Here is a 19,465-nt window from a genome sequence, read left to right as displayed (position 1 = left end):
AGGTATCAATGTAAAAAATCAAGACCATATTAACATATACATGGATAGCATTTCAGGAACACCTGGAGCGATCTCATTACAGTCTATGGCTCTGTACAATCAGAAATATTTAGCACTCATCTGCTAAACATGAAACAGTATGTGCAGAACAATCAGTTTCATTATCATGTTCAGACAGAAAGCACTTTGTGTCTTGAAGGAGGTGATAGGCAAATTTATGTTCTTGCAGTACTGCAACCACGAAAAATTGATTTGTCTGGCTCTTAAATTGTGTTCTTATTTGGAATGTTTAATTTTTGTATTGCATAAGTGTAAAAACAAGAGCAAATACTCACTGTGCCCAAACATCTATCTCTGTCCTCAGACAAAAAGCAAGAACGAGCCCAATGCCATGACGAGCAACAGTACAAACTTTAAAAGCATCCTCCTCTTGATCAGATAAGATTAAGGGAATTATAATGTGTTTTTATGAATGTCATTGTGACTACTGCTGATACACTCTATCCAAATTCTAACTGCCAGTGTGTCACCTTAGGTTTTCATGTTTTTAGTGCTGACTGCGTAGAGTTTGCAAGTTCTCTTTATTTTCATGTGGATGTCCTCTGCTCGAGTTTTCTCCCACAATCCAAAGACATGATAGGTTAACAGGTTTCTGTAAAATTGGCCCTGGTGTGAGTGTGTTTGTGTCTGTGTGCCCTTCAACGGACTTGCGTCCAGTCTAGCATGTGTCCCACCCTGTACCTAATACCTCCCAGGGTAGGCTCTGGGCCACCACGACCCTGAACTGGATAAGTGGTTATTGAAAATGATGCGATGATTCTCAAGTCCGTGGGTGTATGCTGTTGGGACACATGCTGTTCCGAGCTGCTTTTTCAAACATGGATTAGCCACTGTATCTGACATCTGTGTCATCAAAATTACACCGCTAGTGCTGAATCATTGCTATAATCTGAGACACTTATACAAAAAATGATCCATCATTTCTGTAATAGGACTTCCTTTATATAAGCCTTTATAAGATGTCCTGTTCTTGCTGTAATCAAGACACCTTCTTGTTTGTATGAAGGGCAAACTAGAAACAGCATAATGAGAGTCAATGGGACAGACAACTAACAGGCTACCCCACAATGTCCTCATCTACTTACTGTTTTGATGGATTAACATTTGTAGTGGTTCATATCTCCTTCATGTTGCTCTCCTTTCAGGAAAGATTGCCCAGTCTTCTTCTTTCCAGGTTGCTATTCACTTAATTCTTCTCGCATAAAACACGAGATCTTCTCGTTGAATCGTCAGTCTTTACCTCAATTAATCCCAAAGCACTGCGTGTGCTCATTTTATTTCATAGACCTTCTCATCAACTCTTCACCTTGTCTTCATTGATTAATAAACACTGGAGTATTCAACCTCATTAAATCTGTGTCGCACGATTTTTACTCTTCAACCACCCACTATTCATTTGAACACAATCAGGCACTAGAGTATTCAGTTAGATTAACTGCATATCGCTCAAACCACAGTCTTCACTAAAATCATTTCACCTCAACCCGGCACTGGAATATTCAACGTGATTAAATCTGTTTCGCCCAATTCTCAGTCTGCAGTAAAATGATCAACTTATGTCTTCACTCTTACTCTCCAAAGCACCAAGCACCAACAGAGCATGTGGGGACTCTGACTGAGGCACAGAGGCGAGCAGATTGTCAAAAACATATACAAATCCATGGTCTTCACTAACATTTCCAATCACTAGCCCTCTCATCACACAGTCTTTGAGACCATGCATTTGTGTACTAATGGTAAAGCATAGGGAATACCTGGGAGTCATCCTATACCATCTGGACTTCTCTCTCTCAGCTCTGGGGAGAAGGTACACTGCTACCTTGCCAGACAATGCCCTACTCCTCCAGCTATGAACACCACCAGTCAGCCCTGTTTCAGGTCTTCTCACGAAGCCCCCTCTCACCACCTCTCAGTCATTCGTGCATCTTTGGAAGCCATCCTTACCCAGTGTTGCTCAACTGATACTGCTGTATTGAAACATATACTCAGCTGTGCAAAGATATCAGTCATCCCAGACAAAGTAAATTGGAAGTGAGAAGCTTGTCATTTCACATAATTCAGAGTTTTCAAAAATGTGATCACTGTCACTCAAGGTGTACTAAACATTAGGAGCCTGTAAGAAGTGTTGCAGTAGTTCATCCATCACATCTACCAAATCAAACCAGACTCACTACCAGGCCTTGTCTTTACATGATCATAAAACTGAAAAGGAGGCAGGGTGGTGCAGTGGTTAGCATCCCTGTCTTGCAGTGCAGGGGCTCTGGGTTCAATCCCAGACCAGGGGTGCTGTCTGTGTGGAGTTTGTATGATCTTGCAGTGTTCACATGGGTTTTCTCTGGGTGCTCTGGTTTCCTCTGACTGTCCAAAGACATACTAGTAGGTTAATTGGTTTTTGGGAAAATTGCTCCTTGGTGTGTTTGTTTTTGTCGTGCCCTGAAGTGGAGGGGTGTCCTGTCTAGGGTGTATCCTGCCTTGTGCCCATTGCTTGCTGGGATAGAAAAGTGGCTCTAACACAACCCTGAATTGGATGAAGCAGTTAGAAAATGAATGGGAGACTTTTGCAGTCGTATAGATCCCAGTTGTTCCACAGCAGATGAATATACAATAGCAATTAATGAAAATTATTTTATTTCTGCTATCTTAATAATTATTATAATAATAAGAATTTCTAATGTTGTTGTGCATGTCAGTTTTTACCCTCTTGATAGATATACCAATATGAAACGTTCGTTATAATTGGTAATGAAAAATATCACATAAACTAAGCTAAAGTGTAAAGAAACCTACCCATTTCTGAATCTTTATCCTTATTGTCATATACTGTACATATACTTGTAAAGATTAGGAGTACCCCAGATTAAGGTTATGACCTATCTATCTATGTAGTTCATCATCAGCACCAGTAGAGCACAGAAAAATGTTCCTACTTTCATTTTTTGCAGTATTTCCTGTCAGGTAAGGCTCACAGTGTTGTCTCAGCTTAAGCAACAAACAGAAAACATCTGAATGATAACGGTACATGGAAATAAACTGTACAATACTACAGACTGTCACACAAGGCTGTATTTCTGAAGTATTTGTTAACACCACTGTAATATTACACCTGTTTTTCCTCAAAACAAACATTCCACAAAATGATCATAAAACTCCAAGATGCTAAAACTGTGACAAAAATATTTGTTTTCATTTTAAGAAAATTGTGTCAAATCCCATGTGACTGCAAATGCTTTGCAAATATTTGTGTCCTGCACAAGAAAAACAGTTTAACACTCTATATAACAATCTAAAAACTGCAGAATATTAATGAGCTGCATTTTAAGTAGACGTGTCAGCATTTAATTGTTTGGTCTCTGAAAAACACATTGCTAGTGATTGTCTTGGGATATAATTGGAAAGCAGCTGTGTTGCTTTCCAAAATACAAGCAGAAAGCATGTTGTCTGTCCAAAACATAATTAAATAAAGGAAAGTAATGCTGATAAGCTTTGGAGAGTCCTAAAAAATGAATAGGGCTGTCAGTCTCTCGCCTACAATGCCTAGGCAGTGGTAAAGGGCACAAACTGAAATACCCACCCTCACAACACACAGACATACTGGCAAATGCAGCCCTAATGGGATTTGCACAAAGGCGTGAATAATTATGCTCAATGAACTCAGTCACACCAAATTATGCAAAAATAAAAAAATGAACTCCATTAACATATGCCACCAAGTGCACACCTTCAAACAAACTCCAATTGATTTGGATCAGAAATACTGATGTTAAACTGCATGTCGGCACACACACGCAGTGTCAAATGCTCTGATGAGATCTCACATTGTTATAAGCAGCTTCTTAAATCAATGTAAATAGAGATTGTAAAGTGATATGCATTAACAGTGATGTTCTGATATGGTGCAGACCACCAAAATATATCCACACTACAAGTACAGTTATAACTTCAGTAGTTTAGTCATGTTCTAAATATGATGAAGTGAACTGACAAATATAAAGGGATAGCAGATTTAACAGTTCAGTGTTTGGCGATAACTCACCTGGCTGAGGAAATGGCAGCCTTGGCTGTAAGATCAGTGCTGTCACAACCCCGCTCACTTACAAGGAATGAACCAGAGCTACAAGGGTTAATCTGCAGTGGAGCAAGGGGAGCTAGAAATAACATATGGAAAGTTGTGGTAAACAGAGTATTTCTTTGTAAGAAAGCAGAAGAGCGATACTACTATTTGACTGCCTCCTGAACTTATGTTTAGAAACACTACTTCAGTAGTTCAGACAAACTTTAGTTATGATGAAACGAGCTGAAAAATACAGAGGGATGATAAATTGAATTTAATACTTTAGTTTTTGGCGACAACTTACCTGGCTGAAGAAATAAGCACCCTGGCTTTTAAGGTTAGATATGTCACAAACTCCCAGATTTAAAAGAGGCCCAAAACACAGACGTAGATTAAATTGAGTCAATCTTGTAACATTTATGGCATTTACATAAATATTTTTGAGGGAAAAACGTTCTATGTCTGAAGGGGAATACAAAAAAAGAGGGGTTAAAAAAGAGTCATAGCTAAATTGGAATAAAATAAAAAGCATTCATTTTGGAAACTGGACAAACAGAGACATTAACCTGCAGTAATTGTTGGTCCCCCATTATTAGGTCATTACTGTAGATCATTAACAATTCTGATTAAAGATGAGTGACGTCACATTAAGGGGACATTTAAAAAAATCAAATTCATTCCAATCTTTAGAAGTAAACAGATTTTTATGTACAGAAGTTAAGGACACACTATTGAAATCTATTTACTACGAAAAGATTCCTGCAGCAAAGGTTTTCAGAAAATTGAAAATGTTTATGACATAAATCTCATTAAACATAAAATAAGCAAGTACCTTATTTGGTCACTTTATCTCACAAAATTTTGCCTTTTAGCTTTTTAGCAAGCATTCATGGTTGTTCTGCATCGTATCTAGCTTGTTGCTCTTTCCAGTTTTACCAAAGCATACAAATACTTAAGGCCATTTTTTGGGAGCAACAAAGAGATTTTTGGGATGATAGATTTTATCAGACAGCATTCAGTCTTAATCCACAAAGAAAGTAAAAAGAAAACATTCTTAAATAATGAACTACACTATCTTACCAAGAGGCTGACTTTGATGCAAAGCATAATTCAGAAGACAAAAAGTGGTTAATATTAGTCTTATCCCTGGCACAAATGTTAAGTAGTGCCCTCAGAAATCATTTTCAGACCTGATATTGACGCAGTGGACTTGGGGGCACATAAGTTACTATAAGTTAATGATTTGAATTTTTTTAAATCTCCTGTATCTGTGTCATTGCTTTAAATGATCTTTTGCGGGAAGGCTGTCAACAGGCAGTAATAGCATATTGATCTTTCTCTGTCTACCTATATAACACCATGCCTTCCACTGTGCAACATCGATTTCTGAAAATTTCAAAACCATTCTTTTACGTCCAAAATTACAATTTAACTTTCCAAAAAGATGACATCGGAACAGATGCGATGAGTCTAAATTTCAAAGTCAAGTTTTAATAAAGAAAATAAGCTTTTGAATTAAACTGCTTACAAAGAATGGGCATGGTTATTCTTCCAAAATAATCAAAACATTTTTCCTTTTGCCAGTGGAAGTCACTTTTAAGAAACCGACAAGGTATTGGGACAGACTGTGTAAGTAGAACTCAAGTCTGAAAAACACAGATGTTCCAACAGTGTGATCCCATTTTCCACAGGTTACACTAAAAATAACTCACTCATTGAATCCATTTAATTAATTTATGAATCCCCAGGAACAGAGCTCCTTTATATTAATGCCAACACTTTTTGCAGGATAAATAAAAATTGAGAAATCATAAGAAGTGATTCAGAAGAATCAAATTGTACATTATCAGAAGACAAGCTGTGAAAAGGCTCTTAATCTCCCTCACCTGGCCCAGCTAGCAGTGATGTTCGCTAGTCTACCTTCTCTCTCTATCACTACTGAAGCAAATGTAATAGATTGTTTTTGGCGGAACAGTATTCTTATCCAGCAAAAATCATATGTCAACAGGCTTTTGGAGTAACAAAAAACAATCAAAAATTTTATTTTAAAAACTCTATTAGAAAATATAAAAATTTGCCATCTCTGTGAATACTGCAATGCTGGTAATATAGATTATCACATCTCATATATCAACTATGCAGGCTCTGAGGGATAGAATAAAAGTATAATCTATACTGTAGGTGTGCAATAAAGTTAAAGCAGCATGTTTACAGTCAAATTAACCAATTGTCTTTAATCTACTAATTAAGTACTCCATTTTATTAAATTACACATTGATTTTAATTTTCATCAGATGTCACTATATTTCCTTAAAAGGAAATATTTCACTCCAGGTATAATTACTGGACAGAGCTCAGACCAGCAGTTGTATAGCTAAAATAAAAGAAACCAAAAATGTGTTAGAGAAATATATTTAGCCAGGTAATGTTACAAATGATTGACCAAAAAACTGAAAGCAATGTTGGTAGAAAAAAAATGATTTTATGCCCTAACTGAATGTTGTCTCTCACTTTATTGCCCAGAAAACGTTTCTTTACCAAAGTAAAATTGGAATTTATGTTTATTGTCTTTGATAGAACAATGCAACAGTGAAAAAAACAAAATGGGATTTTGTAGTAATAATCTCTATTTTATAATAATAATACTTATAAGAATCCAATGGATTCTATTTTCAAAGTCAGATCAAAATGTTTTTTGTGCATGTACCATATATTTCTATCCCTATAAATTCACTTCAACAGCACATCAAAACTCAATGCTGTTGATGTGAAATAGAAATCTATATTAATTAAACTAAACTATGGCTTAAGAATATCGAAAAATCTTTTTACGTTAGGGAAATACTATGATTCAAGTGAAGACGCTGTGATCACTATCTCTTCTGCTGATTAAAAAAACAATTCAGAAAAAACATCCAGCAGCCACACTTGACATCAGTGACTACCAAGGAAAACTGTTACATCTTTCTTACTCCTGTTGTAATTTTACTGTATAGCTTTATTTTGTAAGTGAGGACTGGCACTACAATGTAACAAGGATAGTGTGTCTGTTTAGGTCGGTGGTTCACATTCTTGGTATCAGAGCATGATTGTCTGCTAACTTTTGTTCTCCTTAACCACTGGTGCAAATTGATGTATAAAATTGATCTGTTTGTTAATTTTTTTCTGCATTTAGTCCTTCATTTCAGTCCTCATGTTACAGCTAATGGACTCAGCATATAGAACATTCACTCCTCACTCTCTTTCACTACTCTTCATAGGTAATCAATTTATAATAGACTGATGCAAGTGAGTCTGATAATGTGATGAGAATCTCTCTTTAGGGAAAAGCAATGAACCCATCTTTTGAATCTGGAGAAATCAAAATGCTACCTTTTCTTTCTGTGACAATGTCTGTATATTTGTAAAAAAACGAATGCTAATAGTGTACTGGGCCTGTCAAAAGTAAAAAAAAAAAACATCTTGTTTTTATTGTTAGGAAGTGCACTCTGTAGCCTTAAACATTTGTTCTCAGCATTCCACAGTTGACACTATTGTTTCACACCATAAACGAACACAGTAAAATAATGCAGTTTGAAAAGTGCTTCATTGATTCCTGTTATTTGTTACAAGTACTGCATTGAAAGATTAGGTATTTTGCTGTTTTGCTCTCAAGCAGGACGACCTGTCTTCTCAGCTGAAGTAACACAACAATATGGTCTCAATTGAAAGTGACTGGAATAACACAATTCAAGTCACATTTCAGTGGTAGTAAAATCCTGCATTAGCAATTGACTTGAACCACTGTTCGTATTTCCTGTGAATAAAGTTAATTAAAAGGACAACATGCACTCAGAGACAAACTGGGCCAAATTTTTCAGAAATTCTTCTTATATATAAAATAGCATCATATTAATAAATAAAATACTTTCTCAACTTAAATTTGGGATAATCTGACATTTGATGACAATTACCAGCTTTGCTTTTCTCACAGTTCATCAATAAAATGGAAACGATCGTCGATCTATCTGGCTTCTTAATTAGAAAACCAAGACAGACACACAGTGATAAATCAAGAGTCTTCTGTACTGTACGAACAAGTCCAATTGGCCAAAACTAAAGAGAATCCCTGGAGTTGGTTGCTTAGTCCCTGAAGTGAAGTGGATACCTGGAGTCTCAGATCTTCTCTCCATGTGGCGGCACCGGCTCCTTTCGAAACAGCACGGCCACCCCCTTTCGGAAGCGCTGGTCCCGCACGCTGTAGATGATGACATTGCAGCAGCTGTTGGAGGTCAGGATCCAGAAGGCGAAGAAGGAGAAGTTGCACCACTGATATCCCACCACATTGCCCAGGACGAAGACAGCAATGGGGAAGAAGGAGGCCGTAAAGGCAAATGTCAGGATGCCAATTGTCTTGGCCGCTTTGATGTCCGAGAAGGATGGTCTTTGTGAGCACCCGCCAGTGCTACTGTCCCCTCCAAGACCCCCCTCGGCCAGGAGCTTGCGTTTCTGGGAGTAGCGCCGGATGCTGGTGAAGGACATGACATTGACCACCAGGGTAAGCCCTAACAACGTGAGGTCAAAGGCAGGGAAGAGCAGCAAGATGTTCCCCTTGGGTGGAGGGGGCTTACCATCCCACAGAGGGGCGTAGTTGCACATGCGGCTGCACTCGTTGTACTCCAGCGTGAAGCCATTGGTCAGGATTAAGGGTGCCAGGGCTAGAAGGAAGCTGCCCACCCAGGACAGGACAATGAGGAGTAGGATGCGCCGATGGGTCAATATGGAGTCCTTATGCAAGGGTTTCAGGATGGCCACACAGCGCTCCACGGTCATCAGGAAAATGGTGCTGATGGATACGAAGGTGCAGCCTGCAAAAACTGGGCCAATCAGCTTGCAGGGCTGCCAGGAGCTCTCCAGGCCCCCATGTGCTGCCACAGAGTCCCCCTGGTACCAGGCAGGGGGTGTGCTGGTCACCATCAGAGTGATCTCTGTGTAGACGGAGAAGGGCACCACCAGCAAGCCAACCATCATATCTGCCAATGCCAGGGACACTGTCAGGGCAACACAGTAACCAGTTTTTAATATTTCTGCTTTTTCAGTAACATGATATAAAACATCATTGCTCATTAATACTTACTATGCTTTGCTTTTTTCAATCTCCGGAGAATATTATACAAGTTGATTAGCATCCAGACAGAAGCTATTACAAACACACTGAAAAGTGGACGAAGTGCCATGCTGGGTGTAGACAACTGTGTGCTGTTCTTTTTTTATCATTATTTGTTAAGAAGGGCAGTTAACCAGGTTCAAAGACTGGAACAGAATCTGCAGTCACACATCACGTATAATAAAGACTTGACAAGAGGAAATAGGTTACATTAGCCAGCATTTGATCTTCTAAGGTCAAGATACACTCTGTTCCAGATTCACCACAGGACTTTCAAGATGCAATGTAGTTCTTTCCAAATGAAAGCTAGCTTTGTGCCTTTGAACATTTTGAAGAAAACGTTCCTACATGGATGCAATAGAAATAGTTTTCCTGTTGCGACAAAATGACTTTGATATTGGATATTCATACTCCAAACACTCCAAAGCTAATTGATGATTTTAGTAATGTGGCTTATTGTTTGGGATGACTTAATCCGACAGCAGCAGAGGTCTGCCGTAATAGAGAAATTAATACAGAATGCCTATTGAGGAAACATCCTTGATGTTTATCTTTCCATTTTAAATTGCTGGCTGCAGCTTAACCATTCAATAAAAAATATATAAGACACATGATAATATTTTCTGTATAGAAAACAGAAGGGCATTCATAGCTCAGCAGACCTATAGAGTAACTATACTGTATATACTGTAGAGTACTGCATTCTCATGCAGTCTCTGGTTAATGACTTTGACTTTAAATGACTTTAATGTTTAGGAGATTATATCTATATATCTATTCTATATATTATAGAATATCTATAATTGCCCAGACTCTTCTGGGCAATTATAGATATTGCAAGGAATAATACACTTTACATACATAAAGTTTACCCAAAAATGTTGATATAAATTCAGATATACTGTAGATCTGTTTTTGTTATTTGATTTTACAATAGTATATTAGAATTAAAGGCTATTTACATATGTAACAAATATCCTCCATTTGTGTGTGATGCCATATGTGTGGCATTGTGCAAAATTCAGTATCCACATTTAATTTTTATGCTCAAATGTACATAAATACAGTGAAAAACAAAATGTGCCAGAATTCAGTACTTTGCACTTACAAGTGTGAGATTAGATGACCTATAAAGCGACTATTAAAGTTACAAAGAATTTGTAGAGAAACTAAGATCCTTTCGTGTTTGAGCAATGGCAAGAAAAGGTATTTCTTTATTACCAACTCCTTTTTTCTTTTCATGAAAAATCTCTCAAAGACCTTTATAAAAAATGCGATGAGTAGTTAACTATATTTTATTCAGAATGGATGAAAGAGAATAGGCACTGAGAGTAAATGAAGTCTTTTTTTATGAAAAGTAACCTCCTACAGAACATTTTCTAAGCAAAACGTGGATTATTTATTGTTTCGTGCACATTGCACTTAAAAGATGAATCATGTTAAAACGCCACAGTGCATTAGCTAGACCTCACTTGAAATTTTGCGCTCAGTTTTGGTGCCCATGCTTGATAAAGGCTATCGCTGCTCTGGAGGCAATACAAAAAGGGGATCCAGACTTTTACCTGGTCTGAAGGGAATGTCTTACTGTAACAGTCTAAGAGAACCGACTGGATTGTGTGGGAACTTGATGCAGGTGTTTAAATTCCTGAAAGACACTGACCACAACCACTTCAAAATCAGCAGGAACACCAATACCCTGGGACACAATTGGAAACTAGGTTTAGGGCTATCCTAGAGAGAAAACAGGAGACACTGCTTTGCAAAGGGGACTGTTTGAGTCTGGAACCACCTCTGCTTTCATATTTCACATTTCCATGTGAAACCCTTTAAAAAGAAGAAGAGAGAAAGAAGAGAGAGCGTTCTTAGCTCAGTCAGGTACTAGCAATGAGATGAGCATGGACTAAGTAGCTCCTCTCATTTATAATGTTTCTAGTCTGGGACCTGACAGCCCTCAAGTTCCTGGTCTGAACTGGCCAGGGCCTAGGGGATTGTGGGAGTGTGTGGCGCGTTACCTTTGAGGTAGCCCTGTGGTGTGCGGAACTGGCGGGTCTGCAGGAAGACCGTGATTGTGACCACATTGCCTATGACAATGGAAAAGGCCAGGCTGACCATGAAGACCACCGCCAGTGTACGGTTCAGGAGGCCACAGCAGCAGAAGGTGCAGAGCGGAGCCCTCATGTCCCCATCTCCAGGGCCGGCAGGAGCTGCCCCAGTGGAGTTGGGTCCCCATGTGGGGGCCGCCAGCCCCCTTGTGCCCCAGGGCCCAGTGAGGTTACTGAGGAGAGCCGACACTGCAGATAACGAAGCCATTCCAGACACCTCAGGTGCCACTCAGCAGCCCCGGGAAAGCCTCTTCCCTGGGCCAGTGTAGCAGTCCGCAGGGTGGCCCTACCGGAAGGAGAGAAGAAGCAGAGAAAATGTATGAGCTGAATGGACTGCACCAGTCTGCCATCCACAAGTCCCCCCGACCCCTCCCTTAGCCACATAAACGGATGAGAATGGTCTTAAAACACAACCCTTAGGATGTAAAATTCCCTGGACGATGTAAAACAAAAAATTAAAGAAAGGTTGAGAAATAGCTACAGGCAGCTGAAGCACAGCTCAATATAACGTGAGGGATGAATGTCCCCGGATATACAGGAATCTGTATGTGTGACTGAATACTTTCCAAAACAGAAAGTTATTTTACTGAAAATAAGAAACAATGAGGAAACAAAAATCTACAGCGTGCTAATAAGCTTCCGTAAAAATCACCACACAACATTTTTTTAAAACGTAAGTCTTACAGTATGGCCTTGCCACAAACTGAATTTTGCAAATTCTATAAGCTTCTATAAACCAAATTCACTTGAGACAGGTTGGAACTATAAAATAGGATTCACTAAAAAACTTGTTATAAAATGACACTTTTACACAAATCAGGAACTGTTCATATTGTCTCACTGTTAGTATACTAAGTTAGAATACTGAACACTATTAAGTTTACTACTTAAAATGATTAAACATTAAGACATCACTTAAATTTCTGAATACTGAGTTCTCCTATAATGCTGGAATTAACACTTTTTTTTTACAATTTTCTTTATAAGGGCGGTTTTAGAATAATGTCTGGTCTTAAACTGTCCCAGTAATCATGTAGTCATATGATCACCATTTCAGTAATGAGAGTTAAAACAGAGAAATATTTTAAAGTGAATATAGCTGGAAGCGAAGAGAACATTTGAACACTCCAATGAAGAAGTAGCCGAGTAGTACAGTATATACACGGGGTTCCTGTCACATGTGTATCAAATATTACAGAAGGGTAACTAAACACTGACTTGATTTCTCATTAAACATTACTTTTGCTCTTTAATATCTAAATCTATTAATTTCACGTCAGTCACTTAAACATGTAACGACATTACCAAAAAGGATTTACTTAATTGTGCATTTTCTTTAAATCATTTATAACCACAACTGTGTGCAGCATCAATGCAGCATTTTAAAAAGTAAGCTGGAATGAATTACCTGAGTTTTCCAGCCTGATTTTAAATTAATTTCATACTAAGCTCCTTAATATGCAGTGACTTACAGTAAGTGCACTGGGGAGTAATGTGATTAGACCTAAATTAGATTCACGAGGTTACAAGGTTTCTAGCTCTTTATTTAATCTGGAAATCAAGATGCATTTCAAATGCTAGAGACATTGTCTTGGCTGGAATGTGAAAATAAATCTATATCAAGAAAAAAAAGGAAATGATGTAAAACAGATTAAAATAGACAATGAAGGGAGTAAAGAACAAGGGACACAGAAGGTGAATATTTAATTTCAGGTGAGAATATTCTCATTTTCTAGCTTATCTGGGCACTGAGACAGAAAAGAGTATTATCTTTTAATGCTAAATAAAGGATAAACACAATATCCAAGAGCAACGTGATATCTACAGGTAATGCATATAGACAGCCCTTTGGGATTAATAACTTTTCCAAAAACACATGGGTCTTTTAGAGCTAGGGATTCAAAAAAAGAAAACAGTAATGAAAATTAAAATCTTCTCAATATGGTGTTTAAATATTTAAAATGTTTTTTTAAACTTGACTTTGGAGGACTACAGTATGTGATGTTGAAACAATTGTAAAAACTTATTTTACTTATTTTTTATTATTATGCTAGTACATTTTCAATACATAAATAGCCTTGTGGAAAAGCTATTTAACAAATCCTTTTTGAAATCTTGGATGAAGAAAAACTGTCTTCAATGATAGGGAAAGGAGGATACTGACAGTGGTCTGTGGGATTGAGATCAGATTAACTAAAGATGCAAGTAATGCTTAAGATAACCGAGTACCAGGATGTGCTTTTCAGACTACCGAGTATGGCTCAGCTGCATGTTGGCACCACTAAAGAAGTCAGAGATTCAAACACTACAAAAAAGGCAGAAAACAAATGATGCAATATGGAGTTTATAACAGAAATTCCAGAAAAAGATTAGATCCTAATTTAAACCAACTTCCGAACATATATACAGTACATCTCGAATCCCGGACTTCTCTTTGTGCATTGTTCTTACTCCACCTGCCAATGCATTCACACCCTTGAAGCAGCTCCCTAGCTCATTCCTTGTGAAAGTGAGGATGTGACTGGGCAGCCTTATTCTCACAGTAAGGCTGGCATTCTCTCAGCTAGATGAGTTAAGCCCAATATTCGGTACATATTTCATCCCTCTATCACATTCATTATGATATACTGTAACTGATCGACTGATATAAATAGATGATGACTGAAACACTTCCTCCCCAGTGGCTCTCTGCCTGCATTAACATTAAGACACATGATGAGTTAAGACAAGAGTGGAGTCTGAATGCTAACCCCACCAGCCAACTCACAAGTGAGGAAGAAACCACCTGCCATTCCTCTCCTGCAATGTGATTTTATTGAAATTGATTTAAATTGAAATTTCTGAGTGTTACAGCAAGGGAAGACAACATTTAGGAGTTTCCATATTTTTCTGCAGTTCAGCTTCCCCTGGTAGATTAATGTTAGTGTAGATAAGTGGAAGGGTTTTTTAAATCAACACATTACCGATACTGTGTACTTTAATTAGCAACACTGTTTGTGTGAAATCATGAATTATATTATTTGTGTAACTCATTTAAAATCTAATTAAATTAGGAAACAAACAAATATTTAATACACAGTACGAGTGAAAGCTTGTTCATCATTAACATTTTAATATTACAACTTTCAGAAACTATGTTTCAGGTATTTCTCTTCAAGAGAAATTGCCTGTAAATTCAGACAGTGAATTCAAAACTGAATGTAAATTCAGTCTTGCAGGTGATTCAATCTGAAAAAATAATTACTCTTGAAGAGGGCTTATATTAAACAGATCAGATCCTTAATTAAAAAAGGATACATGCTTGATCCTAAGACACCATACCGGCATATTTTTAAATAACTGTCTCATATCAAATTAGAACATTGCTTTTGCTGACTAATTTTTAATTACTTAAGAAGATAGGGTCTAGATGTCACTATTTGGTAAATGCATAACATACAGTATTTGCATAATAGTATTTATGTTGTCCTGGGGAATTGCATACGTACAGAATAATGGCTGTGCTCCAATGTGAACTGTGCAGATGAAGTGTTGAGATTACTTACAAACTTCTACCTTATATCACATTTTCCTTCTACTCTTTGCCTGCTTCAGTATTGTTTTTAGTTTTAAAGGAATCAGAGTCTTTGTAGATTATTGAAATGTGCAGGGACTTTAATCTAACAATTATGTTAGGGGTTAGCACAGTACCTGATGGAACTACTCAAAGTTTTAAATTTGCAGATACAAATCTCTGCTAATATGGAGCTCCTGAACTCATCATAATGAAAAAACTAACAAACAGTAGAACAGCATCTTAAGAGTACCCTAATACTGCTGTGTTCTCTTACTGTTAGTGACTCCGCTAAAAAGGCAGAAAGCTTAATCTAGGAACTACTTATTTAAAAGCACTGTGGAAAGCAAAATCTATACACGATCTGTCTTTTAGGCCATACGGCCAAAAAAAGTTTCGTTCATTCAGTGCCGAAGAAGACACTTTAAGTGACAGAAAGACTTTCTGATTTTTTTCTTGAAACGAAAAGACTCAAACATTCTAAAACAATTATCAGTGGTGTTTTGAATTTTTACTGAAGCTTTTATGAAACTGTCTATTTTTTATTTAAAAAATAGCTGGAGGCTACTGCCTTGAAATCAATGTTGAACAAAGCCTTTCGGCACAGAGCAGGGAAATTAATGAGTCTGCCTGAAATTTTAAAAGGCATACATGAGGCAGTGTAATACAGTGTGAAGCAGAGATTAAAGCTGTGGATTCAGAATTGGAAGGTTGCAGATTAAGGTTCTACCCTTAAGCAACCATAATTCACTCAAAACGCTTCAGTAAGATAATGGATCTTATTTAATTTCCCCATTGTTTTGACATTACACAAGACGGAACCCCTGCACATATTATCACGATTAATACACCTACAGTCCCATAAGAGGTCTCTCATGCCCACAGCACATTGCAGAAACATTGCAATTATAGATACAAATCCAATTATTTAGAGTGACATGATTGGAATGCACAGTGTACATAATATTTGTGGGCAACTTTTGCAGTAGCATTCAGTAGTTCTTTTCTCAGTACACTGAGTAGATTGAGAAGATGATGCCGCAGGCTGGATTTGATGCTTTCTGTGAGCTGGGTGGCTGTGAGTAACTATGAACAGTGATCCGGAATAATGAACTCAGTATCTCTGCAACCCTGGGCAGCAGAATTCCAGCGTCAGTATGCATCTTTATTCTCAAATTCAGCATGTGATCAAGCCACCTGCTTGCAAACCCCCTCAGTGGGAGAAAAGGCTTATTTGGCAAGTAAATTACAGCGTCAAGCACAGCCCTACTTTTGGCTCTTTGATGTCATAGAATTCATAAGGAAATGAAGTGGCTACCTGTGAAGAAGCCCATGAGACTTCAAAAATGGTTAAAACCCAAAGTGAGACACTACAGTTAGAAGTGAGGGGTGTCACTCCGGTTAGCCCACACTCTCCATGACTCTGCCTGACCCAGCACACTTTTCTGATTTGCTCTTCCTTTGACTCAGTATTAGATCTACAGAGACAGTAATTCAAACTAGACTGTTAATTTACGAACGAGTACTTAACAGAAAAACTGATGAAACCCAAAAAACCCTCAAATGCTGAATATTTAGCTCAGATATAGAGAATTACTTCAGGTATTTAGCACTCATATAACGTGGTGATAATTGTATAGAGCTGCCATCGTTGTAACATTAATTGATGGTATTAGTCAGTAACAACACTGCACTTAAATCAAAACAATAATAGTTATTTTTGCATATTCTATTATAGGTAGTGCATCTCATACAAGATAACCAGATCTGGTTAATCACACACTTCACACCACTTACGTGTAATTCATTAAAATGGGGCATTTCCTACTAAAATGGGCCAGATGACTGAATGGGCTTGTCTCATTTGTAACTCTTTTTTCATAAAGATTGAAGTTTCAGGAGTGTGTCAAGGTTTAAGAGCATATTGGGATAGAATAGATATCTGGAAAGAGCTTTTCTATATTCTGCTTAAAGGATAGACCAGTTTCATGCTTTCATACATCAAAGGCAACACAGCCAAAACACCAAGCAATGGCACAGATAATTTAGAACAACAATTAAGAAAGAAATGCATTCAAATGATTAAAGGAAAAAAATACCCAGTTTAAGAAATGGAGTATGGTAATTTGCAAGCACAGGTAAAAAATGTTGTCAAACTAGAAATGAATATGCAATGTAGACTAAGAAATAATTTACTGTAAATGTTGCTCTCAGTATTACAAAATAAAACAGAAAATCATTTTCTTCAAGATAAAGGAAACTTAGATGAAAACAAAACCGTAGCTACTGTACCTTATTTGTTAGAAAAGACCAATTGTTTAGTTAATTCTTTAGTTTTGTTAGTGAATTTAACCCATAGTGAAATGTGATGATTGGACAGTATCATAAGAACTGTAGCGATTTTTATATGAAAAAACTCTAGTTGTAACCCAACACGTCCTTTTTCACGTTGTAATAATTGGCAATGAACCAGAGATTGAAACTCTTGAAAATATACATAAATAATATGATATAAAAATACAGGGCAACATCTGCATCACTGCGATGTAAATATTGTTAAATGCAAGCAGACCAAAATAATGTTTAAATAGTGAAAATAATCCATATATCGCAAAGTTTCACTTAACTGAAAGCGCTTTTGTGACTAAAGCAATTAATTTTATTATAAATATTCAATCTCACATGCTCTCAAAGGAGACAAAGAATATCCTGAAAAACATTATTTGGATGTCAATCTACTGCTCAAACTAAAAATGAGAGTTACTGCTGCAGTAGCCTGTTGCTCTTTCCCCTGCTCACTTACAGTATGTCTGTGGTTCATCAGTGGAACTGCAGAAATACCACACATATGCCCTTACTGCATGATAGTCAGACTTTGATGAAAGCTGTTTAAACATTAACCTGAAAAGCAATCTCAGATGTGGTAAGAAGAAGAAAATGAATATTGGATTCAGTCACATTTATTACACTTTTATTTCCTCTCGGTAAACATAATAGAGCCTACTATAGGCATACAGAGTATACTGTATGGTATATATGAATAATTAAATGTACATTTATCCACTCTGAAAGGGGATTATAAAAGCCATGTTCCAAACTCTTTTTGATAACTTAACATAAGGAACTGTAAATGAAATGTTAGTCTAAGGGATTTCAAAATGCTCAGAAATATTTTTATTGATCTATAGAATAAAACAATACGCAATGAAAAAAGATAAGCAATGAAGAATAAGTACAGTATTTGAGTAACTTTGTCTCCATTTCCTCTTTGGTGTACTTTCCTCAAAACCACCATACTGTATCTGTGAGATATACTGTATACACAGTATACATGGATTTGGAATTGGTTTTCCCAATACTACTTATAAATCTCAGGTTGCTTTATTTTGATCCTTAAAGACTGTTCAAAATGTGTATTTTTTAACAGTTGCGCAACTATCGTGACACACATATACATTCAAGAACCACAAAATTGTAGTAAGGTGAAAGGAAATAAGTGAAAGCATTCTCTACCTGCATGTTGGCGAATTGGCCAGAACTCCACTCTTAGTCCCTAGTCCCTGTGTTCAATGGCAGTGCCCAGTGTCTTATGGTCAAAATCCGTTTTAAATAGCCTTGCTACTGCAGGACATCCAGCGCTGGGAGAAAAAACACAGTAAATTCCAGTCCCAGCCACAGCCCTGGCTTTGTAAAAAGCTTTACAAAGGAGAAAATAACTAAGTGAAATCAAGTGGTTCTGATTTCACTGCGATGCTCAGCACCACCAGGTCCCTCCTCGACTGATCCTCTTCTCTCTCTCCCCACCACAGCTGCCAGCTCTCCTCTCCCGAAGGTACAGCCCCCTCCCTTTCTCCCCCTCCCTCTGTGCCCATTTCCCTCCCTCTCTCCCTCCTCCGTCTCCCAAACCTCCCAGTCACCCCTCAGCCACTATGGTTTTCGAACCACATTTTACAATGCCCCTTAACCATCCTTACAGACACGTGCCCCTCTGTTTTTTTTTTCAGCTGCACACCTGTACTTTCCCATTCCAGTACGGATCCCCAGATCCCCTCCCCTTCTTCCTCTGTCTGTCCACCCCAGTCTGTTTGCCAATGCTCCAGTCTTTTAATCCTCTTCCAGCCTCTGATTTTCTCATTCTTCTATAGTTCACACCCTTTCTCTCTCTCTCTAGGACTCACTCTCCCTTGCCTGACTGTGCCATCTTAGTCCCTCCTCCTCACTCAGTCTGTCTCTTTCTCTTGTTCAGATTTCCTCGGGCGGTCATCAGCTCAGCGATGCTCACGTTGCTTGGGCACAACAATGTGTTGCAAACCCCTCCAGAACTGCATACTTGAAAGCTGGCTTCAAAAGCCCATAGTTACGTGCTCTCATTCAGCAGTGCATGGCAGGTGCTTAGCTGCATTATTTTGTTTCAGATCACAACAACTGTCACATTAAAGGCAGGCACACTGATGTGTTTGAATATCCAAAGAAAATATTCAGCCCCTTCCCAGAAGGGCACAGTGCCTCAGGACTACTCTCCTTCCCACTTTCCTCTCCTAGACCAAATAGAC

The 19,465-nt window shown here is 37.9% G+C and overlaps 1 protein-coding gene across 1 annotated transcript; it reads right to left on the bottom strand.

The window, feature by feature from the left end:
* Positions 1-8,266: 8,266 nt before the first annotated feature.
* LOC148817143 (adenosine receptor A3) lies at positions 8,267-11,567 on the bottom strand. The gene is made up of 2 exons (XM_088939159.1): positions 11,270-11,567; positions 8,267-9,141 (listed from the first exon to the last, which is right to left on the bottom strand). Exons 1-2 carry the CDS (start codon positions 11,565-11,567, stop codon positions 8,267-8,269), a joined length of 1,173 nt encoding a protein of 390 aa, XP_088795285.1.
* Positions 11,568-19,465: the final 7,898 nt, after the last annotated feature.

This window comes from Atractosteus spatula, chromosome 21, assembly GCF_055471065.1.
Source record: "Atractosteus spatula isolate fAtrSpa1 chromosome 21, fAtrSpa1.hap1, whole genome shotgun sequence".
Lineage (NCBI taxonomy): Eukaryota > Metazoa > Chordata > Actinopteri > Semionotiformes > Lepisosteidae > Atractosteus > Atractosteus spatula.
The sequence above is the reverse complement of the archived record's forward strand: the minus strand, read 5'-3'. Positions and strand labels throughout refer to the sequence as shown.

Excerpts from the sequence above, each read along its gene's own strand:
- LOC148817143 (XM_088939159.1), bottom strand. The coding sequence starts at position 11,567 with ATGGCTTCGTTATCTGCAGTGTCGGCTCTCCTCAGTAACCTCACTGGG. Across the intron at positions 9,142-11,269 it reads ACCACAGGGCTACCTCAAAG|TGTCCCTGGCATTGGCAGAT; the intron begins GTAACGCGCCAC and ends TTGCCCTGACAG.